A 20604-nucleotide genomic window follows, 5' to 3' on the forward strand; every position below is an offset into this window, starting at 1 on the left:
GCTGGTGCACACCGGGCGGCTTTTTGGGCGTTTTCAGATCCGCTTGCGGCTGCGGATCTGCTTGGTCAATGTATCTCAATGGGGTGGTGCACACCAGAGCGGCAGGCGTTTTGCAGAAACGAAAAATGCCTGGGTGAGGCATTTTTTGGATTTCGGATGCGTTTCTGCCTCCAATGTTAAGTATAGGAAAAACGCAAAACGCCTGTAAAACCGCTTGATCAAGCGGATTTTGATGCGGATGCGGATGCGTTTTTTCAAGAATGCGCACTTCCAGGTCAAAGTGTGCTTCCTGTGTGGCAGATTTGCATGAGGGATTTTAGACTGCGCAGGAGGAAGATGGCAGCAAAGTGGTTTACCACAGAAAACCTGATAATTAAGATTGAAAACAGCCCAGAACTTTATGACAAGTCTTTGCCTGGATATAAAGATCACCAAAGGGCTCATGAAATCTGGAGCAACATTGCAAAAGATTTTCTTGGAGAAAAATGGAATACTTTGAGCCAAAAGGGCAAGGATTCTAAGAGTAAGTATATGTGTACAGAATTGTTGTATTTTATTGATTTCATGCAGCACTTTGCAGACAATATATCATCACCCCTCCACTAAATGAGTAATTAAACAATTAGAAATGTCATTATCACAGGTCTCTGGCAAAGCTGTTCTCTCTTTAGCCATCTCTCCTTATAAACAGCAGGTACATGTGTGTGTATGTACTCACATGTATTATTAGGGCGCTATTTGCCACTTTAGAGTGTCATGAATGATATAGACATACAACACGGTTTCAAGAATGTTTATTTGCACAATAATACTGATCTCGTCATGTAAGTAAATAGCAGCCTGCAGGTTTTTTATTTCTTACAGTTATGGCACAAAATAATCAGCTAATTTGTCTCTGTTGCGAATGGCAGAAATGGGACCACGTAAAGTAGCTGGTGGTAAAGTGACAAGAGCACTGTTTGAAAGATCCCCCTCTTCCTCCTCTATGGTCATGCTATCTAGTGTTCTCACATAATTATGCAAAATACATGTTGCCTTCACCACTATTATAGCATACTTTGGTTGCATTTTTATAGCAGTGTGATAAATGCGCCATTTGTTTGCCAGAATTCCAAATGCACATTCTACTACTTGTCTGGCTTTGGTCAGGCGGTTATTAAAGACTACTTTCTTATGAGTCATATCTCTCTGTGCATACGGTCTCATAACATGCTCAGACAGTGCAAAGGCCTCATCAGCCACAAACACACAGGGGTAAGGTGGTTCTACAGTGTCAGGCCAGGGGCGTGGTGGTGGTAAAGTCATCTGGCCTGTGCGAAGCTTCACGCCAAATCGACTGTGCTGGAAGACTGAGGAATCATGGGAACTTCCGTAAGCCCCAACATCCACATAGATAAATTTCAAATTAGGATCCACAACAGCCATGAGCACTAGTGAAAAGAATTTTTTATAATTGTAAGGCCCCGTTCACACTGCACGCGTTTGTGTCCGTTTTTAAGGTACGCGTTTTGTGTGCGTTTTGCGAGGGCCAGAAAAATCAATGCAAAGGTATGGCCCTTGTTCACATATACGCGTGGCAAACGTATGCGTGGCAGAAACGCATAGTTGGATGCATTTCTGTGCGTCGCGCACAGAAACGCATTATAATGAAAGTCAATGGGCGCGCACTAAAAACGCATGGCATGCGTTTTTGTATGCGTATTCGGAGGTGCGTTTCTCGTCGGAAGTGTAGGACTCTTCCAGGTATGATCAAAAACGCATAAGGAAAAAACGCATACAAACGCATTACAAAAACGCGTACAAACGCATGCGTTTTTCCAGTGCGTTTACTACATGCGTTCTGCACGTTTTCCACACGCACATAATATGAACAGGGCCTAATAGAGACTGCCAGTGAATGCAGGCATAACCAGTCTGACATGTTTCCCATCCACTGCTCCAAGGCAGTTAGGGAAATCATGTTTCTCCCAAAAAAGCTGCATGTTAGCCTCCCACATAGGTACGTCAGGAGTTGGCATAAATTCCGGTTGAAGTACTTTCCAGATCAATGTGCAGGTGTCCAAAACTAAGTATCGGATTGTACTTCTTCCCATGAGGAATTGGTAGTGAAGTGCTGCATATGAATGCCCTGTTGCCAGAAATCTGCAAAAGAAAAGAAATAACATGTATGTTTATTTTTATTCCTAGTTGCCCTCCTGCGGACAAGATGGAAGTCGGTCAGAGACAGTTACAAAAAGGAGATTGAAAAGCAATACCATGAATCCAAAAGTGGGTCTGGAAGTTCGCAGCGAACAAAATATAAATATTGTGGCATATTAGAATTTCTAAGAAAACATCATGAACCGGCTGAGTAAGTATGGCGTAAATGTTAACCTATTGCAATGTTTGTCAACTTCGCCAATAGAACAGTGAAGGAAGGAGTAGGCCCACAATGCAATTCAGTAGTGTGGAACGAATAATCTGCCATCACTCTACCAAATATATTGGGGGACGTAGCTTAATGTAAGGATGGCATAGGTCCAGTTTAAAATGATTACATGACAGGAATGTGGACTGTTCGTTACCCAACATAACAGTTGCCTGACAGTGCTGGTTATATGTTTGGCTGCAGTAGTGTCTGCATCACACATCTGTAACACACATCTACCAAAATCAGTGCTAGTTTACTCAGGCCAGTTTTGCTCTATGCTTGCTCAGGGGCTGTGCCTAAAAGCTATGTACACAAATAATGGGAAAAATAGACAGGCTACTGCTATTGTTTTGCAATGAAAGATGCATCGCATTGTGCCCATATATTTGCTGTGACATCCATGGTCACTATTCCATGAACTAAAGTTGTGCTTTCCCCTTTCCAAAGGACTGAAGATAGCCTACCACCAGATCCTGAGGAGGACGATGTAGAGGTGCCACCTACCACCACCAGTGATGTTGAAGTTGAAGAAGACACTACACAGGATGTTGACACTGCTACAGTGGAAGACAGTGACTCTACTACCCCAGATCACACACCACACAGCCCAGCGAGTAGTCGGACACGCACAACTGTCAGGTCTAGTAGAGGTGTGAGGGTAGCTACACAAGGCAGGAGAATAGGAAGAGGTATGAGCAGGGCTGAATACGACCAGAAGCTGATTAGTTCAATAGAAAAGGCTGTTGATCATATGGAGAAGCGAGAGGATGAAATGAAACAACTTAAAGAGCCATGCACACAGTATCTTTTAAGTTTGGTGCCACTATTACAAAAAGTGCCTCCTGATAAGCAATGGGCAGCCAGACATGCCATCTCTGAGACCCTGGGGAGATTCTTACTACCTGAGACCCGTGCAGATGACAATGTGCACAACTACTTGCAGCAACCACACCTGCCTGCTTCCAGCCAACAATATAATGCACACCCACAACTCTCTTACCATATGCAACGCATTTATGACCCACCCCACTACCCACCAATGCATATGCATAACATGCCATATGGTCAACAGCCTCATTACTCTATGCCTCCACCTCAGCGCCCTGATCAAGGTATGCGATTTCAAACATCATCTATGCACAGTGACTCTACAGTGTACACTGATTTAACATCGCACAGCCAGCCTCATACAAATGCTGAATCAGGTACACATGCTTACAATCAGGGCCCTGGTAGTATGTGTGATTTGCTATCACAACATGACTAGTTTTTTGTAGTTTTACATTTTATTTTATTGTTCAATGCTCAGATTTGGATCTTAGTTTACATTACCTCAATGTTATGAGGAGTCGCTCAGTTGGTGTGATTGCTAGGCGAAAGTTAGTGTCTTGTCGGCGAAGGGCATCCTTCAGTTTGGCTAAAAGGCCATCAAAACTAGGAAAAAAGAGCATGCTTATCTTTAGATCTACTGTTGTTTGTTGCAGAAACATTTTTCATTTGTGACATATTACTTTTGCTGCTGAAAGCAAAGTATGGACAACACATGTCCAAAATATTCTTTGCACAGAAGAACAAAACATTAAAACGAAAGATTTTGTTCAAACATTGCTTCATTACTGTGTCCCATATGCCTATTGTTGCCATATACTTAATGAAGTATGCACCAGGAGTATGTAAGGTCATAATATACTCCAAATGTTTTGGGTAAACTATGGATATATAATATAGTAGTTACTCCTATAGAAAAATTAGATGGAGGCCTTAGGCATTGAATACATAACACACCAGGATCAAGTATCACAGTTATTTGGTTAGCTTATGTATACAGCGGATTGATTATTGTGTTGTTTTTCTGTTTACAGTCAAACACAGTTAACTAAGGGCCAAAAAGTGCTTACAATTTCATTCCTCCCCAAAATACTTAGCCCCATTATAAAAATAAGTGACAAGTATTCTTACCTGGACACAGACATGCGGGTGTAGCCAAAAAACTTTTCTGGATGGTGCCTCAAATCTCTATATAGGGTCCTAAATTGACCCTTCCGGCGCCGCTCTTGTAGCATGGGATGCACCCAGTATCTCCTTGTCCTTGGCCTACGTCTCATATATGCTGCTACACAGAGCAATAACAGCACATCAGGAAACATTTTCCAAAAAAAGTCACTCTTCTCTACAAACCACAGTGTCACCTCTCCTGAACTAACCCACAATGTTGTTAAGGACCCCACCCTTTTTATATTGGGTTTTTTACTTCAATTGCTCAATGTGCTTCACATGTGTCATCAATATATCGCACTTTAACCCTTTGTTTAAGGTCTTTCTACCTCTTTTCCTGAAAAACGCAAAACGCTTCCAAAAACGCACGCAAAAAACGCAAAACGCCCCCAAAACGCCCCAAAACCGCGCTATCAAAATGACAATAAGCGGTTCAAAAAACGCTAGCGTTTTGCGGATCTGCTTGCGGTTTTTGGTGTGCACCAGCCCTGAAACAGCTTCCTAGGATGCACCTATATGCTGCTATATGCTGTTGTTTGCTGGAATTTTGAGTTTGTCTACATCAAGTTGATGCTGCTGAAGGGATGACCCTGGCGGACTGTTCCATGAATGAACTATATCAACTTTAATATCACACCACCTGTACCTGCATATGTCTGTGGTTTAAACACTTGCCTGTGAATCTGTCTCAGGATGTGCTTCTGATTGTGGCACTAACTCTGGTGAATTGCTTGTTGCTCCTGGGGCTTGCGGATGTGTCAGGCTTGCTGTGAATATAAAAAATTTTTTGTTTACTAGCCCGAAGTGCTTGCCACATACAGTGTGTGCCTATCAATCTACCTTTATGCACCTGGCCATTGTTATAGCTCATAAATGAGACAGCTTGCCTGACCTGTGGACCTGCACATCAATTATTTTGTGATAACATATGCAGTAAGACCACCTATTGTGATGGATTGAATCTCTCTATCAGCCGTTATTCAGCCTTTTGATCCTGCAAATCACTGGAAATATTATAGCAACACAGCCGGAATCTGATATACCTGTGCTTTTTCTACTAGGATGTCTTTTCCCATTTAGGTCCTGGACACTTGGCCCTTAAAACCAATGAAACATTGCAGCAACACAGCCAGTATCTGATACACCTGTGCTCTTCTACTAGGATGTGGTTTTTTTTGTTTGTTTTTTTTCCATTTAGGTCCTGGGCACTTGGCCTTTAAAACCAATGATATATTTCTCTCCAAGGTCTTTTGTTTCAATGTTACCTGCTAGGAGTCGCTTCCCCCCTTTTTTGCATTAAGATATTTGATGGATTGCGCACTATCAATATTTTTTTAGGGGATCCCCTATATTTTTTCATCTGGCCTAGACATGGTGGCCCACCTGTGTGTTCTGGTCAATTTTAAATAGATTTACATATATGTGTGTTTATTCTGGTCATTAATAAAATTTGTACTTTTATATATAATTTATTTCCTCCTGCTTCCTTAGTCTTACATTGATCATATTGAGAAGTCTCAGACTTGTGGAGGATTATCTGTGATAGGAATTTTTAGGACCCATTTGTCTAAATTATCTATACAGAGACATCTAATCCTGGCTATGTATACTGAGGTACCTGTTCCTGACTATCTATACAGAGGCATCTAATCCTGGCTATGTATACTGAGGTACCTATTCCTGACTCGGTATCAGCGAATAATGGCGCACAGCGCCTATGCATAAAAATGGCGCCACATTAAAAAGATACGCTTATCGCTATTTATCGTTAGTACTGCATAATAATGGCGCACAGGGAAAAAAGAAGAAAAACGGCACACAGTAACGTCGTTATTTATCAATAGTGCTGTTCATATGCCAAACAGCAGACGTTATTGTGCACAGTAACATTATTTATCAATAGCGCCCTACATAAGCCAAACTGCAGAAGTTATTTAACTGCAAAACAGTGAATGGATTTAATGTAACACTGTCAAGGTTAGGCACCACCAGGGGAGATTTAGGGTTAGGCATTACCATGGAGGTCTTAGGGTTAGGCACCACCAGGGGAGTGGTTAGGGTTAGGCACTACCAAGGGGGTGGTTAGGGTTAGGCATCACCAAGGGGGTGGTTAGGGTTAGGCACCATCAGGGGGGTGGTTAGGGTTAGGCACCATCAGGGGGGTGGTTAGGGTTAGGCACCATCAGGGGGGTGGTTAGGGTTAGGCACCACCAGGGGGGTCTTAGGGTTAGGGATAGGTACAGAGAGGGTTCTGTGTGTTAACGCTAAATAACAATAATGCTTTAACGTTAAATAGCGATAAGGCTTTAACGTTAAATAGCGATAAGCGTCAAACGGATTAGCAACAACACCGTGCGCCATTATTCGCAGGTGCCATTTACAGATGGACCGTTACCCGGGGCTTCCTTAAGCCCCTTGTGGCCACTCGGCCCCTCTACAACTCCCCTGGTGGCTCCTGCTGCACGGGGCGATAGCCTGGCCAAGTCACGTTTTGTCGAGTATGTGTGGGCTGGCTGCAAGCATGCCCCCGCCGCTGGGAGCGTCCTGCGCCTGCTGGAGCATGACTGGGGCAAGTGTGCAGCCGGGCCGTAAATGCGCGACAAAGCACAACGCAGCCAGGCTATCGGTAGTGGCGTAGCTAAGGAGCAATGGGCCCTGGTGCAAGTTTTACATTGGGGCTCCCCAAGCACTGTATACACAACAATTGATAGGGCGCACCAAATCCTGCCAAGGAGAACCACAGTGTCAGAGGTGCAAGAAGGAGATGGGGACAGTGTGCTAATAATTACTATTACTATTCAAGGTATCTATAGAAGTGATTATTACAAGCACAGGACCAATAGAGCTAATACTGTGGTTGAGGGAGGGCCCCTCTGGCCCAAGGGCACTAATGCGGTTGCAATCTCTGCACCCCCTATTGCTACGCCACTGTTATAATATACTACTTTTTGGACCACCAACTACCAGACAGGCTCCCCTCCAATCTGCACTGAACATGGCTGAAATTGAAAACATCAGCGATTTTCAATTTTGTGGGCAAATGTTTTTCCCCTGCCAGCGCTTGGAGGGAGCTGCGTTTTTTATCCGCTTTTGCAGAGCGATTTGTTTTTTCACTTCCTGACGTCAGTCAGGAAGTGAACTCTTTGATCCGGAAAATAATTAATACAATGGGCTTGATTCACAAAAGCATGATAACTCAGTTATCATGCCTAAAAACTCAGTTATCACGCCTAAAAGCTTTGCACGTGCAAACTAGGGTGCTGAGTAGTTTGCACCCTAGTTTGCAAGTGCAAAGCTTTTAGGCGTGATAACTCAGTTATCACCCTTTTGTGAATCAAGCCCATTGTATTTATTCTTAAAAGCGCCTGGGAAATCGCTAAGCAAAGCGCTTTTTCAAGGGTTGTGTGATTCCCCTATACTTTCCATTGAGGCAAAATACCTCAAAAATGGTACAGGCAGTGCTTTGCTGAGCGGATCGGAAATGAGACGCTCAGATGTGAACACTCTCATAGGGAATCATTGCACAAGCACTTTTAATAGTATTTTCAAAATCTCCGGTGCTTGAAAAAAACGCAAAACGCCCTAGGAGTGAACAAGCCCTTAACCCTAACCTACAAAGCTCTCTATAATCTCTCTCCCCTCTACAGGTAGCCATACACTGGTTGATTTGCCATCAGATACGACCAACAGATAGATCCCTCTCTGATCAAATCTGATCAGAGAGGGATCGTATGGCTGTCTTTACTGCAAACAGATTGTGAATCGATTTTAGCATGAAACTGATCACAATCTGTGGTGGTGGTGCTGCCGCGGCCCCCTCCCCTTGCATACATTACCTGCTCTGGCCGGCGCATGTCCCCTGGTCTCCGTTGTCCCTTCTCTGTGCTCGGCTCCTCCAGCTTCACTGAACTTCCTGCCGGGGAAGTTTAAACAGTAGAGGGCGCTCTACTGTTTAAACTTCCTGCCGGGACACTAAGTTCATTGAAGGTGGAGGAGCCGAGCACAGAGAAGTGACAGCGGAGACCAGGGGACATGCCCCGGCCGGAACAGGTAATGTATTGCCGCTAGCATCGGTCATCGGGCATTCGAACGCCGCTATAGCTGTGTAGATACATGACGTCAGTCAGTGCATAATTATTGGTTTATTAACATGATCATCACCTGATCATTGCTGATAGTGCCGGCTTTGGCTACTTATGGCCACCCAGCACATACCTTACTGGAATCTTTAAAACGCTGAATTGTTTGCTATCAAATGGCGATCACCTGCCATTTATAGGTCGCTTGGAAGTTAAAGCAAATAAACGAGCGTTTGCCTTAGGTCTTGCCATTTTTTCATTTCACACCGGTAATCGCCGATAGAATCAATACAGTGCTGCACGTTAAGCATGAAGACGCCCTCGCGTCGTATCAGCTTGTGTTTGTTGAATGACATCATTTCTGATTACCGCACTGCTCACTTGCAGGTAAACAGCTGAAGTGGGTCAGAAGCTATTAGTGCTACACATAGACAAAACTTATAGTCAATACAATACAAGAGACTGCCTCTTCCGCACCTATTCTCCAAGCTCTCTAATGCAGATGTGAATATTTATTTCCGATGTCAGTGACTCAGTCACAGGGTACAAGTTACTTACAGACAGCAGATGTTTGCCAACTGACAGTATTTGAAAGAAAGGAATAAATAAAATAAATTCCAGTATTTGTATAGTGCTTTTCTCCTGTCGGACTCAAAGCGCTTGCGAGGCAGCCACTGGAGCGCACTCATTAGAACGGTGCAGTGTTAGGGTGTCTCACCCAAGGTCTCCTTACTGAATAGGTGCAACTTACTGAACAGGAAGAGTAGAGATTTGAACCCAGGTCTCGTGTCAGAGGTAAAGTCCTTGACCATTACACTTTCTAGCCAAAGGAAGGATCTGAGACTAATTGATTACAGGTTTGTTATCACTATCTGCCGCGCATGGCAGCACTTCCTGTTCTGCAAGGACACAGATGAATCCCAGAAGCTGTGCCATGCACAGCTATGGTATTAGAAATATCATCCAATATAAATGGAATAGAAATATCATCATTGAGCTGTAATTTGGGTGCTCCCAGTGCCCAATTAATAACGGGCACTGCATCGGCTATTTATTGGGCAATCAAATCACAGCTCAATGCCAATATTCCTATAGGTGCCTATGTCGGCGCCCAAGCTTTCAGCATTAGCGGGGAACCCAAATTGCCTGCTTCACCCCTCCTTCCCACTCTAACCTTGGGAGAAAAAACAAATATGGAAATATTTAAAGGACCACTGCTGTGAAAATCTTTACTTTTAAAATACATGTAAACACATACAGATAAGAAGCAGATAAGAAGTTTCTTCCAGAGTAAGACGAGCCATACATTACTTTTCTCCTGTGTTGCTGTCACTTACAGTAAGTAGTGGAAATCTGACATTACTGACAGGTTTTGGGCTAGTCCATCTCTCCATAGGGGATTTTCAGCATGGCCTTTATTCTTTATAAAAACACTCCTTGGAAAAGATTTATAAAAAGATGCTGGCCAGCCTGCCTGCTCGCTGCACACTTTCTTGGCAGTTGGACGGAGCAACTGCCATTAACTAAGTGCTTTTCAAAATAAAGAAAACCCATGAGGAGATGAGCTAGTCCAAAACCTGTTGGTTCTGTCAGTTTTCTACTACTTACTGTAAGTGACAGCAACATAGGAGAAAAGTAATTTATAGTTAATTTTACTCTGGAAGAAACGTACTGTACTTCTTATCTGTATATGTTTACATCGATTTAAAATTTTAAGATTTTCGCAACAGAGGTCCTTTAAGTAATTGCTATAATATCTCCAAATCGGATGGCAAATTTTCCCCAAATTTCCTTGAATACAATTGCTCTGGGATTGCGGCAAAAATGGTGCAGGCAGCAGCTGTGGAATCACCCTCCCAGGGTTCTACTGCTGCAGCGCTTTTCTGACCGCAGCTGATCGCAAAGTGCCGGGATCCCAGCCCTTACTCTTAGGTCACAGATACATTCTATCATCCTGAATGGCTTCTTTGTGCAACTCGATGTCCCAGTTTTTGCTGAAACAGAAGCTCGACTCTGCAGATGACAATAATTGGTGGTCAAATATATTTTATTGATTTTCCTGTAGCCATAACACACACAGCTGAAGCACAGGTATAAAAGCATCACCTAGAGTAGATAAACAGTTCATACATGACAGATGTAAGAAATATTAGGTAATATGGATTTCATTTTACATCATGAGTCCTATGGGAGAAAAGTGCTAAAGAAATGTTATTGGTATTGTTGTTATCACTTCTGAGGGCCCGTTTCCACTATAGCGTTACGAAATCGCCGGCGAATCACCGCAGGCAAATCGCATGCGGGTTTGATTCCGCATGCGTTTTTTGCCGCGATTTCGCATGCGATTTCGCATAGGTAAGGCTGTATGCGATTTTAACCATGTCACTGCCTGTGTGAATTAACATGGGTACCTATGCGAAATCGCATGCGAAATCGCGGCAAAAAATGCATGGGGAAAACGCATGCGATTTCCCTATTAAATACATTGCGTGCGATTCGCCTGCATTCCACACGCAGGCGAATTCTGAGGGCCCTACCCTGCAGATTTTTTCTGCACAGAAAAACATGCGGGGAAACGCACAAGTGGAAACAGTCCCATCCACTTGTACTGACTGTGCGAATCCGCATGCGGGCAACGCATGCGGATTCGCGATAGTGGAAACGGGCCCTGAGCTATAATGCAGTACAATATAATTTTTGTTTGTTTGAAAAACACAGACAATAACGTCAGCATAAAAGAAACGCAATAACATCATACTGAACAAGAGCAAAGAGCAACACCTATCAGCATTAGGACAGCACCCAAACAACAAATAAACAGAGTCTTAGTGATTTACTGCAGTAGTGTAGATGGCATGGCTTGTCCTATAGAGAGCACTTGGCAATAACAAACATAGCCTGGCTGTCCACCAAGCTGCGCTCTAAACTCAATATTTTACTAACGTGATTGTAGTTGTCAAAAGCGAGAGACTTGCCTGGATATTGTGTATTTCCTATATCAACTAATATGCTCCCAGTAAGGAGTACATGGGAAATGGGGACCTAGGCAAAATCTCATATTTAGATCCCCTTGTTGGCCACCTTTCTTTGATTAGGTAAGAAGGGGAATAGGGTTCATAAAAGTTGCCAGGGCCGAGGCAGAGGCGAGAGAGGCTCCAGCCTCAGGGCGCAGTGTAGGAGGGGGCGCACAACTCATTCAGCTATCAATACCCTATTGTGTCTGAAGCAGAGAGAAATAAGAAAAGGGGATACATGGCAGTGACTGCAAGCCAGATTACTAGAGATTAAGGTGGTGGTGGGGAGGAGGGGGGGGGGTTGGGTTTTCTAGTAATCAAATAGCAACCAGAGTGTAAAGACTGTGGTGGGGGTGATGGAGGGCACCCTTTGGTGTCTCAGCCTTGGGTGCTGGAGGACCTTGTCCCGGCTCTGGTTGCCAGCCAGGCCCCTGAACACGGATTAGGCTCTAGGCACCTGCCTTGGGTGGCCTTGTGAATGATACAGCTTTGGTGTGATGTGTGAAGTACAGAGATAGGCAATAAGATGTCTATAATTCCAGTTTACGTGCACATTGTATGCAGCTAGAAACTGAGTTAATCAAAACTGGTAGGAACTGATTACATAGCTTCAACTGTCCCTGTGCTTTTGTGTCTAATGACTTGAAGAAGCATCACCAGATTTGAAAGGAGTTGTCATGGTAGATCTGGTACATTTGATGCTTTAATGTGATTTTAAGAAGATTAAATAAAGTGGCTTTAACTGAATGGTGCGGATCTTTATGTGAAGAGATTCAACGCAATTCCCTTTAAACTCCAGGGGACAGATCTTGCACACCAATACAGGGTCTGGACAAAATAATGGAAACACCTTTTGGCATCATAATCTTTGAACATGTTTTAAGCAATCAAAACTTGACATATGTTAATTTTTATTTATTATTTTTGTCATTTGATGTTTAATGAAAATAATTGTTTTTTACAGATATTTAAACAAAAGTTGGTTATCTATATATATATATATATATATATATATATATAAAATCGTATGTATAAGTGTATGTGTGTATGTGTGTGTGCCGCGATCACGCGAAAACAGCTCGACCGATTTGAACTAAACTTGGTATACAGATCCCTTACTACCTGGGATGATATGTTCTGGGGGTCTCGCGGCACCCCTGCCCACCTGGGCGGAGCTACAAGCAGCCAATCAGATTTCACCCATTCAAGTCAATGGAAAAAATGTAAAAGGCTGTGTGAGAAATTGCGGAAAAGCCGCCGCGTGCTAGCAGCAAGGCGGCTGATTCCGCGTCCAATGCGGCGGTCTGCACGCGGAAGCGTGCATCTAGTGACATGGCAGAACGCGGAAAAGCCGTCGCATGTATTGATAGCGAGGCGGCTGGTTCCGCGTCCTGCGCGGCGGTTTGCACGCAGCAGCGTGCAGCTGGGGTGGCTGAGCCTGTTAGTTCACATAGGTTTAGGAATACACGCGCGCGCGCTGAAAGGCAGAACTTTTATGATGGCCAAGGGGGGATCAGCTGACCAGGCTGGTCAGCTGACCTCCGCTAGTAACCATTGGTTGATCATTTTAGGGCGGCGCCAGTGAGCACTGCTCTATATATGGTTACTGCTGGCCACTCTCAAATTGTCTGCCATTGCGATCACTACGTGGAAGCACTCAGACCTTAGTCAGATCCTACAGTGTGTTTGAACCAGGAGGACCTGGGAATTCACACTGAGCCAGATTACTTGTGTTTATTCTGTTATACTTCACACTAGTTCCAGGGTGTAGAGACCACAGACCTCACACCCAAGACTAGGGAACTTGTGTTATCATTCTGTTATACATCAAACTAGTTCCAGGGTGTAGAGACCACGGACCTCACACCCAAGACTAGGCATTGTTTGATATTTGTTATGACCTGTTACTTTCCTGACTATCCCTCTGCTTTCTGATTCGGTACCACCCATATCTGATATACCGTTGCCAAACCCTGCCTGCCCTGGATACCGAATCAGCCTTCTGTCTTTTGTACTTTGTCTTACCAAACACACAATTGGAGAACCTCACTCCCAAACAGTTCTCTGCTGCTTTATAAAGCCTGCAGGCTGCTTATAAGCCAATGAGAAATGCACACATAATACACCTAGCCTGCAGTGATAATCAAGCAAAAGCTGAGCAAGTCAGCCAATTAGTAGGAGAGGGCTTCAGTTGCATATAGACAATGGCTATATGACCAGCAGGGGGCACCAGCGTGCAGGATATTCCCTCTCATCTGCCCCCCTCCTAACTAAACTGCATGGGATACTACAATAATTAAAAACAATGGTGCATGAGCCAGCCTGGGGCCCTGGGAACTCTCACTGCCCGGGGCCCCAGAACCAGCATCTAACACCATATGTGAGCGCAGCCAAGACCTTGGAGCTGCCACCTCCAAGGCCTGTCTCCTACTGCTCTAAAACTTACCAAACACACAATTGGAGAACCTCACTCCCAAACAGTTCTCTGCTGCTTTATAAAGCCTGCAGGCTGCTTATAAGCCAATGAGAAATGCACTGGCAGTGAGAGTTCCCGGGGCCCCAGGCTGGCTCATGCACCATTGTTTTTAATTATTGTAGTATCCCATGCAGTTTAGTTAGGAGGGGGGCAGATGAGAGGGAATATCCTGCACGCTGGTGCCCCCTGCTGGTCATATAGCCATTGTCTATATGCTACTGAAGCCCTCTCCTACTAATTGGCTGACTTGCTCAGCTTTTGCTTGATTATCACTGCAGGCTAGGTGTATTATGTGTGCATTTCTCATTGGCTTATAAGCAGCCTGCAGGTTTTATAAAGCAGCAGAGAACTGTTTGGGAGTGAGGTTCTCCAATTGTGTGTTTGGTAAGTTTTAGAGCAGTAGGAGACAGGTCTTGGAGGTGGTAGCTCCAAGGTCTTGGCTGCGCTCACATATGGTGTTAGATGCTGGTTCTGGGGTCCCGGGCAGTGAGAGTTCCCGGGGCCCCAGGCTGGCTCATGCACCATTGTTTTTAATTATTGTAGTATCCCATGCAGTTTAGTTAGGAGGGGGGCAGATGAGAGGGAATATCCTGCACGCTGGTGCCCCCTGCTGGTCATATAGCCATTGTCTATATGCTACTGAAGCCCTCTCCTACTAATTGGCTGACTTGCTCAGCTTTTGCTTGATTATCACTGCAGGCTAGGTGTATTATGTGTGCATTTCTCATTGGCTTATAAGCAGCCTGCAGGCTTTATAAAGCAGCAGAGAACTGTTTGGGAGTGAGGTTCTCCAATTGTGTGTTTGGTAAGTTTTAGAGCAGTAGGAGACAGGCCTTGGAGGTGGCAGCTCCAAGGTCTTGGCTGCGCTTTACAGCCGTCTTGATGCACTCACCACCTTGGTGGAAACTTTCATCCGAGTGCTGGACAGTCATCAGACTCAGATCAACGCATTATCTGGGTCTGTACAAGCCTTTCAGATGGCTGTGAACACAGTGGGATCTCCTCCTAGCACAGACATACGTATGCCTGTACCTGAAAGGTTTTCTGGTCACAGATCTGACTTCCAGAATTTTAGAAATAGAGTGTTGTCATACTTTGAGTTGAGACCCAATTCTTCTGGAACCATGGCACAGAGAATTACGTTTATTAAGACTCTGTTGTCAGGGGATTCCCAGACCTGGGCATATAATCTTCAGCCAGGTAATGAGGCTTTAGCCTCGGTTGAGGAATTTTTTAAAGCTATGGCTATAATTTATGATGATCCGGACATTGCCTCTACCGCTGAGCGGAAACTCAAGACGTTACGGCAGGGCAAGGGTGCGGTGGAAAATTATGCAGCTGAGTTCAGGAAGTGGGCAGTTTCAGCTAGATGGGACTCATTCGCACTTCTGGACTGTTTTTTTGTCAGGGTTGTCAGACGCGGTCTCTGATCTAATATTGGGTCACCCCGAACCAAAGTCTATTCATGAGGCCATTTCATCAGCAGTCAGGATTGATCGTCGCCTACGTTATCAAAGACAGACTCGGAGTAGGAACGATGTGAGATATGTTTCCTACGCCGTGCCTCAACCCGATTCATCTCCACCCGATTCATCTCCACCAGAACCAATGCAGATTGGGCGGTCGAAATTGTCCCGGGTGGAGCGGAGGCGCAGAGAAACAGAGCAGCTCTGTCTATACTGTGCAGAGGTGGGTCATATAGTGCAGAGTTGTCCCAAACAGTCTTTGCCTCTAGACGATAAACGTTTGCTCCTCCCTTGTACTATATCTTGGAAGGATAAGACAGAGACCACTGAGGCCTTCGTTGACTCTGGCTCAGCAGCCAACTTTATGGATTACGAATTTGCTAAGAAATTGGGGATCCCAATTTCCCTGTTGAAACAACAGATTCTGGTCACTGCAGAGGACGATTCCCCCCTGCAGAGTAACCACCCTCTGTCTCAGACCCCAGAGTTAAGGGTTACGGTAGGGGTGTTACATAGAGAGAATTTACAGTTTCTGGTTTTGCGAATGACAACCTCCACGATCATTCTTGGTATGCCATGGTTACAACTTCACTCGCCTCAGATCAATTGGGCTACAGGTCAGCTAATGAGCTGGTCTACCCATTGTTATCATCATTGTCTAGAGAAGGTAACCTTGGGTGAAACCAAGATTCACATGGAGGGATTGCCAGATCAGTATTCAGAATTTGCGGACGTGTTTTGTCCTAAGTCAGCCGATAAACTTCCTCCACACCATCCTTTTGATTGCCCCATTGATCTCAGATCTGGCTGTATGCCCCCTAGAGGTCATCTCTATAATCTATCTGGGCCAGAGAAATTAGCCATGCAAGAATACATCCGAAAAAATTTAGTTAAGGGTTTAATTCGTCCTTCTCGGTCCCCAGCAGGGGCCGGGTTCTTTTTTGTGAAAAAGAAGGATGGGGACCTCCGTCCATGCATTGATTATCGGGGCTTAAATAAAATTACAGTAAAGAATCGTTATCCTCTGCCCTTGGTAGACGATTTTTTTACCCAGGTCACCAGTGCTAAGATTTTCTCGAAGCTGGATTTAACCACTTGCCGACCGCGCACTCATACCGCGCGTCGGCAAAGTGGCAGCTGCAGGACCAGCGACGCAGTATTGCGTCGCCAGCTGCAGGCTGATTAATCAGGAAGCAGCCGCTCGCGCGAGCGGCTGCTTCCTGTCAATTCACGGCGGGGGGCTCCGTGAATAGCCTGCGGGCCACCGATGGCGGCTCGCAGGCTAAATGTAAACACAAGCGGAAATAATCCGCTTTGTTTACATTGTAAGGCAGATCGGCGATCCCCGGCCAATCAGCGGCCGGGGATCGCCGCCATGTGACAGGGGACAGCCTGTCACTGGCTGCACAGGACGGATAGCGTCCTGTGCAGCCCCGATCCCCAGAGGAGACAGATAGGAGAGGGAGGGGGAGAATGTCGCCGCGGAGGGGGGCTTTGAGGTGCCCCCCCCCGCAACACCCATCAGGCAGGAGCGATCAGACCCCCCCAGCACATCATCCCCCTAGTGGGGAAAAAAGGGGGGCGATCTGGTCGCTCTGCCTGCACCCTGATCTGTGCTGGGGGCTGCACAGCCCACCCAGCACAGATCACCTAAAACAGCGCTGGTCCTTAAGGGGGGGGTAAAGGGTGGGTCCTCAAGTGGTTAAGGGGTGCATACAACCTTGTGCGTATCAGGGATGGTGATGAATGGAAGACGGCCTTTAACACGAGTACGTTAATTACGAGTACCTAGTGATGCCCTTCCGGTTGTGTAACGCCCCGGCCGTCTTCCAAGAGTTGATTAATGAGGTGTTCAGAGAGGTATTGGGCAAATTCGTCTTGGTGTATTTAGACGACATACTAATTTTCTCGTCCAACATCTCAGAACACAGAAAGCATGTTAAGTTTGTGTTACGAAAGTTAAGACAAAATATGCTTTATGCTAAATTGGAGAAGTGCATTTTCGAAGTGACCTCTGTCGCCTTTCTGGGGTACATAATTTCGACCTCTGGCCTCTCTATGGACCCTGGAAAGGTTTCAGCTGTCTTGGAGTGGCCCCAACCTGTAGGGCTGAAAGCTCTCCAGAGATTCCTGGGGTTCGCCAACTACTATAGGAGGTTCATAAACGGGTACTCTACGGTGATTTCACCTCTCACCAGTCTCACCAAAAAAGGGGCAGATACTCACTGGTCCCCTGAGGCCCATGCTGCTTTCTCCACCCTGAAGAAACTGTTCTGTTCTGCACCCATACTGAGACATGTTGACATCTCCTTTCCCTTTATCGTGGAGGTAGATGCCTCAGAGGTAGGGGTAGGGGCTGTGCTGTCTCAGCGCTCCGGTTTGCAGGGAAAACTGCATCCTTGTGCCTATTTCTCCCGTAGATTTTCACCCGCAGAGAAAAACTACGATATAGGCAATAGGGAACTTCTAGCCATCAAATTGGCCTTTGAGGAATGGCGACATTGGCTAGAAGGGGCAGAACATACCATTACGGTTTACACTGACCACAAGAATTTGGAGTACATTGAAGGCGCTAAGAGACTTAGCCCCCGACAGGCCCGGTGGTCATTATTTTTCTCAAGATTCAGATTTGTAATCACGTATACCCCTGGTAGTAAGAACATCAAGGCTGATGCCTTATCCAGATGTTTTGAGCCCGAGACAGCACAGCCCTCAGACCCAGAAACCATTGTTCCTCAAAAGATGGTTCTGGCAGCCACTGAGACCTGGAAAGACTGGACAGTCACGTAGGGTCCGTTCCAACAAGATGTACCAGAGGGGAAGCCTGAGGGGTTCATGTTTGTCCCATTGCCTTTTCGCTTACAAATATTGCAGCTTTTCCATTCCCACAAGAATGCTGGGCATCCTGGGGCCACCAGAACTCAAGATCTCATTGCTAGATGTGCTTGGTGGCTGTCATTGGCAACTGACTGCAAGGAGTATGTGAGGGAATGTGCAGTGTGTGCTAGGAGCAAACTCTCCCGTCAGGCACCTGTTGGAACATTGCAGCCCCTGCCAGTCCCGAGTGAACCATGGACCCATTTGTCCATGGATTTTGTGGGCGAACTCCCCAGGTCTGAGGGCATGACGGTCATTTGGGTGGTAGTCGATCGATTCAGTAAGATGACCCATTTTGTCCCCCTGAAAGGACTCCCCTCGGCCCAGGAATTGGCCGATCTCTTCATCCAGCATGTTTTCCGGCTGCATGGCATTCCGGAAAATATAGTGTCAGATCGGGGAGTCCAATTTGTTTCCAAGTTTTGGAGGGCATTCTGCCATCAGTTAGACATGGAGCTTTCTTTCTCATCAGGCTACCACCCACAGACCAATGGCCAGACCGAAAGAACGAATCAGTCTCTGGAACAATTTCTGAGGTGTTAGGTTGCAGATGCACAAACCGACTGGGTCAAATTTTTGCCGTTTGCAGAATTTGCACACAACAATCTGAAGAGTTCCTCCTGGGATTTTCCCCATTTCAGGTGGTGACGGGAAGGTTACCTAAGTTTACCCCATTGCCAGTGGCTTCTACTCCGTTTCCAGCACTGGAGAACTGGCAGAAGTCTTTGAAACAGATTTGGGGAATGGTTGAAAGAAATCTGGGGAGGGCTTTTCAGAACCAGAAAAAACAGGCTGACAAGAGACGTTCCATAGAGTGGGAATTTCTTCCAGGAGACTTGGTCTGGGTGTCCACGCGACATTTGGCTCTAAAGCAACTGTCACCCAAGTTAGGTCCTAGATTTGTGGGTCCTTTTCCAGTGACCAGGAAAATCAATAATGTCACTTATGCCATTGATCTCCCTACCAGCATGCGAGGTGTGAGATCATTTCATGTGTCCCTGCTCAAGCCGGCAGTGCACGTGGATTCCGCTCCCCCCCCCCCCCCCGCCCTGTGTTGATTGATGACCAACCTGAGTATGAAATTGAGAAGATTCTGGACTCACGGCTTGTGCAGAACTCTGTGCAGTATTTGGTTCACTGGAAGGGGTATGGCAGAGAGGAAAGAACTTGGGTGCCAGACTGTCGTATGCACGCAGAGGAGTTAAAAAGGGAATTCCATAACTTGCATCCTGGGAAGCCGGGTAGGAGATGTCCGAAGTCCACTCCCTTGGTACTGTGAGAAAACGCGGAAAAGCCGCCGCGTGTACTAGCAGCAAGGTGGCTGATTCCGCGTCCAACGCGGCGGTCTGCACGCGGAAGCGTGCATTTAGTGACATGGCAGAAAGCAGAGAAGCCGTCGCATGTATTGATAGCGAGGCGGCTAGTTCCGCGTCCAGCGCGGCGGTTTGCACGCTGCAGCGTGCAGCTGGGGTGGCTGAGCCTGTTAGTTCACATAGGTTTAGGAATACACGCGCGCACGCTGCAAGGCAGAACTTTTATGATGGCCAAGGGGGGATCAGCTGACCAGGCTGGTCAGCTGACCTCAGAGCTGGTAACCACAGTGTGTTTGAACCAGGAAGACCTGGGAATTCACACTGAGCCAGATTACTTGTGTTTATTCTGTTATACTTCAGACTAGTTCCAGGGTGTAGAGACCACGGACCTCACACCCAAGACTAGGGAACTTGTGTTATTATTCTGTTATACTTCAGACTAGTTCCAGGGTGTAGAGACCATGGACCTCACACCCAAGACTAGGGAACTTGTGTTATCATTTTGTTATACATCAGACTAGTTCCAGGGTGTAGAGACCACGGACCTCACACCCAAGACTAGGCATTGTTTGATATTTGTTATGATCTGTTACTTTCCTGACTATTCCTCTGATTCGGTACCACGCATATCTGATATACCGTTGCCAAACCCTGCCTGCCCTGGATACAGAATCAGCCTTCTGTCTTTTGTACTTTGTCTGTCTGTGTGTTGCCGACCTGGCTTGTCCAACCTCGAGAGCTATCTCTCTCCACTTAAGAGATAGTCTCCAGATCTGTCAGTGACATCCACCTCCAGGTGTCACTCACTCTCTGGTCCTTCCTACCTTCAGCCTGACTCCACCCCTTGGAGAGTCTCAGGCTGCTGGAAGGTTTCTGTACTCTCTATAGCAGTACTTCCTGTACTGCCTAGGGCCACCTGCTCTTCAGGTGGGTTACTCAAAGTCATACTGTTACACCAAACACTCACTATATAC

The 20604-nt window shown here is 45.9% G+C and overlaps 1 protein-coding gene and 1 long non-coding RNA gene across 3 annotated transcripts; one reads left to right on the plus strand and one right to left on the minus strand.

Annotated features, from left to right (window-relative positions):
• Positions 1-316: 316 nt before the first annotated feature.
• Positions 317-4002, plus strand: LOC137541457 (uncharacterized). Of its 2 annotated transcripts, none has more exons than XM_068262765.1 (3): positions 317-523; positions 2188-2350; positions 2858-4002. In XM_068262765.1, exons 1-3 carry the CDS (start codon positions 337-339, stop codon positions 3675-3677), a joined length of 1170 nt encoding a protein of 389 aa, XP_068118866.1. In that variant the 5' UTR covers positions 317-336; the 3' UTR covers positions 3678-4002. The 2 variants fall into 2 exon arrangements, with proteins under 2 accessions (XP_068118866.1, XP_068118867.1); XM_068262766.1 differs by lacking the exon at positions 317-523 and adding an exon at positions 1966-1999 and having other exon boundaries at positions 2858-3999.
• On the minus strand, positions 720-4574 carry LOC137541458 (uncharacterized). The gene is made up of 3 exons (XR_011025168.1): positions 4370-4574; positions 3743-3844; positions 720-2142 (listed from the first exon to the last, which is right to left on the minus strand). It is a non-coding gene; the product is annotated as an uncharacterized lncRNA (long non-coding RNA).
• Between the last annotated feature and the right edge of the window lie 16030 nt (positions 4575-20604).

This window comes from Hyperolius riggenbachi, chromosome 12 (genome assembly GCF_040937935.1).
Source record: "Hyperolius riggenbachi isolate aHypRig1 chromosome 12, aHypRig1.pri, whole genome shotgun sequence".
NCBI classification, from domain to species: Eukaryota; Metazoa; Chordata; class Amphibia; order Anura; family Hyperoliidae; genus Hyperolius; species Hyperolius riggenbachi.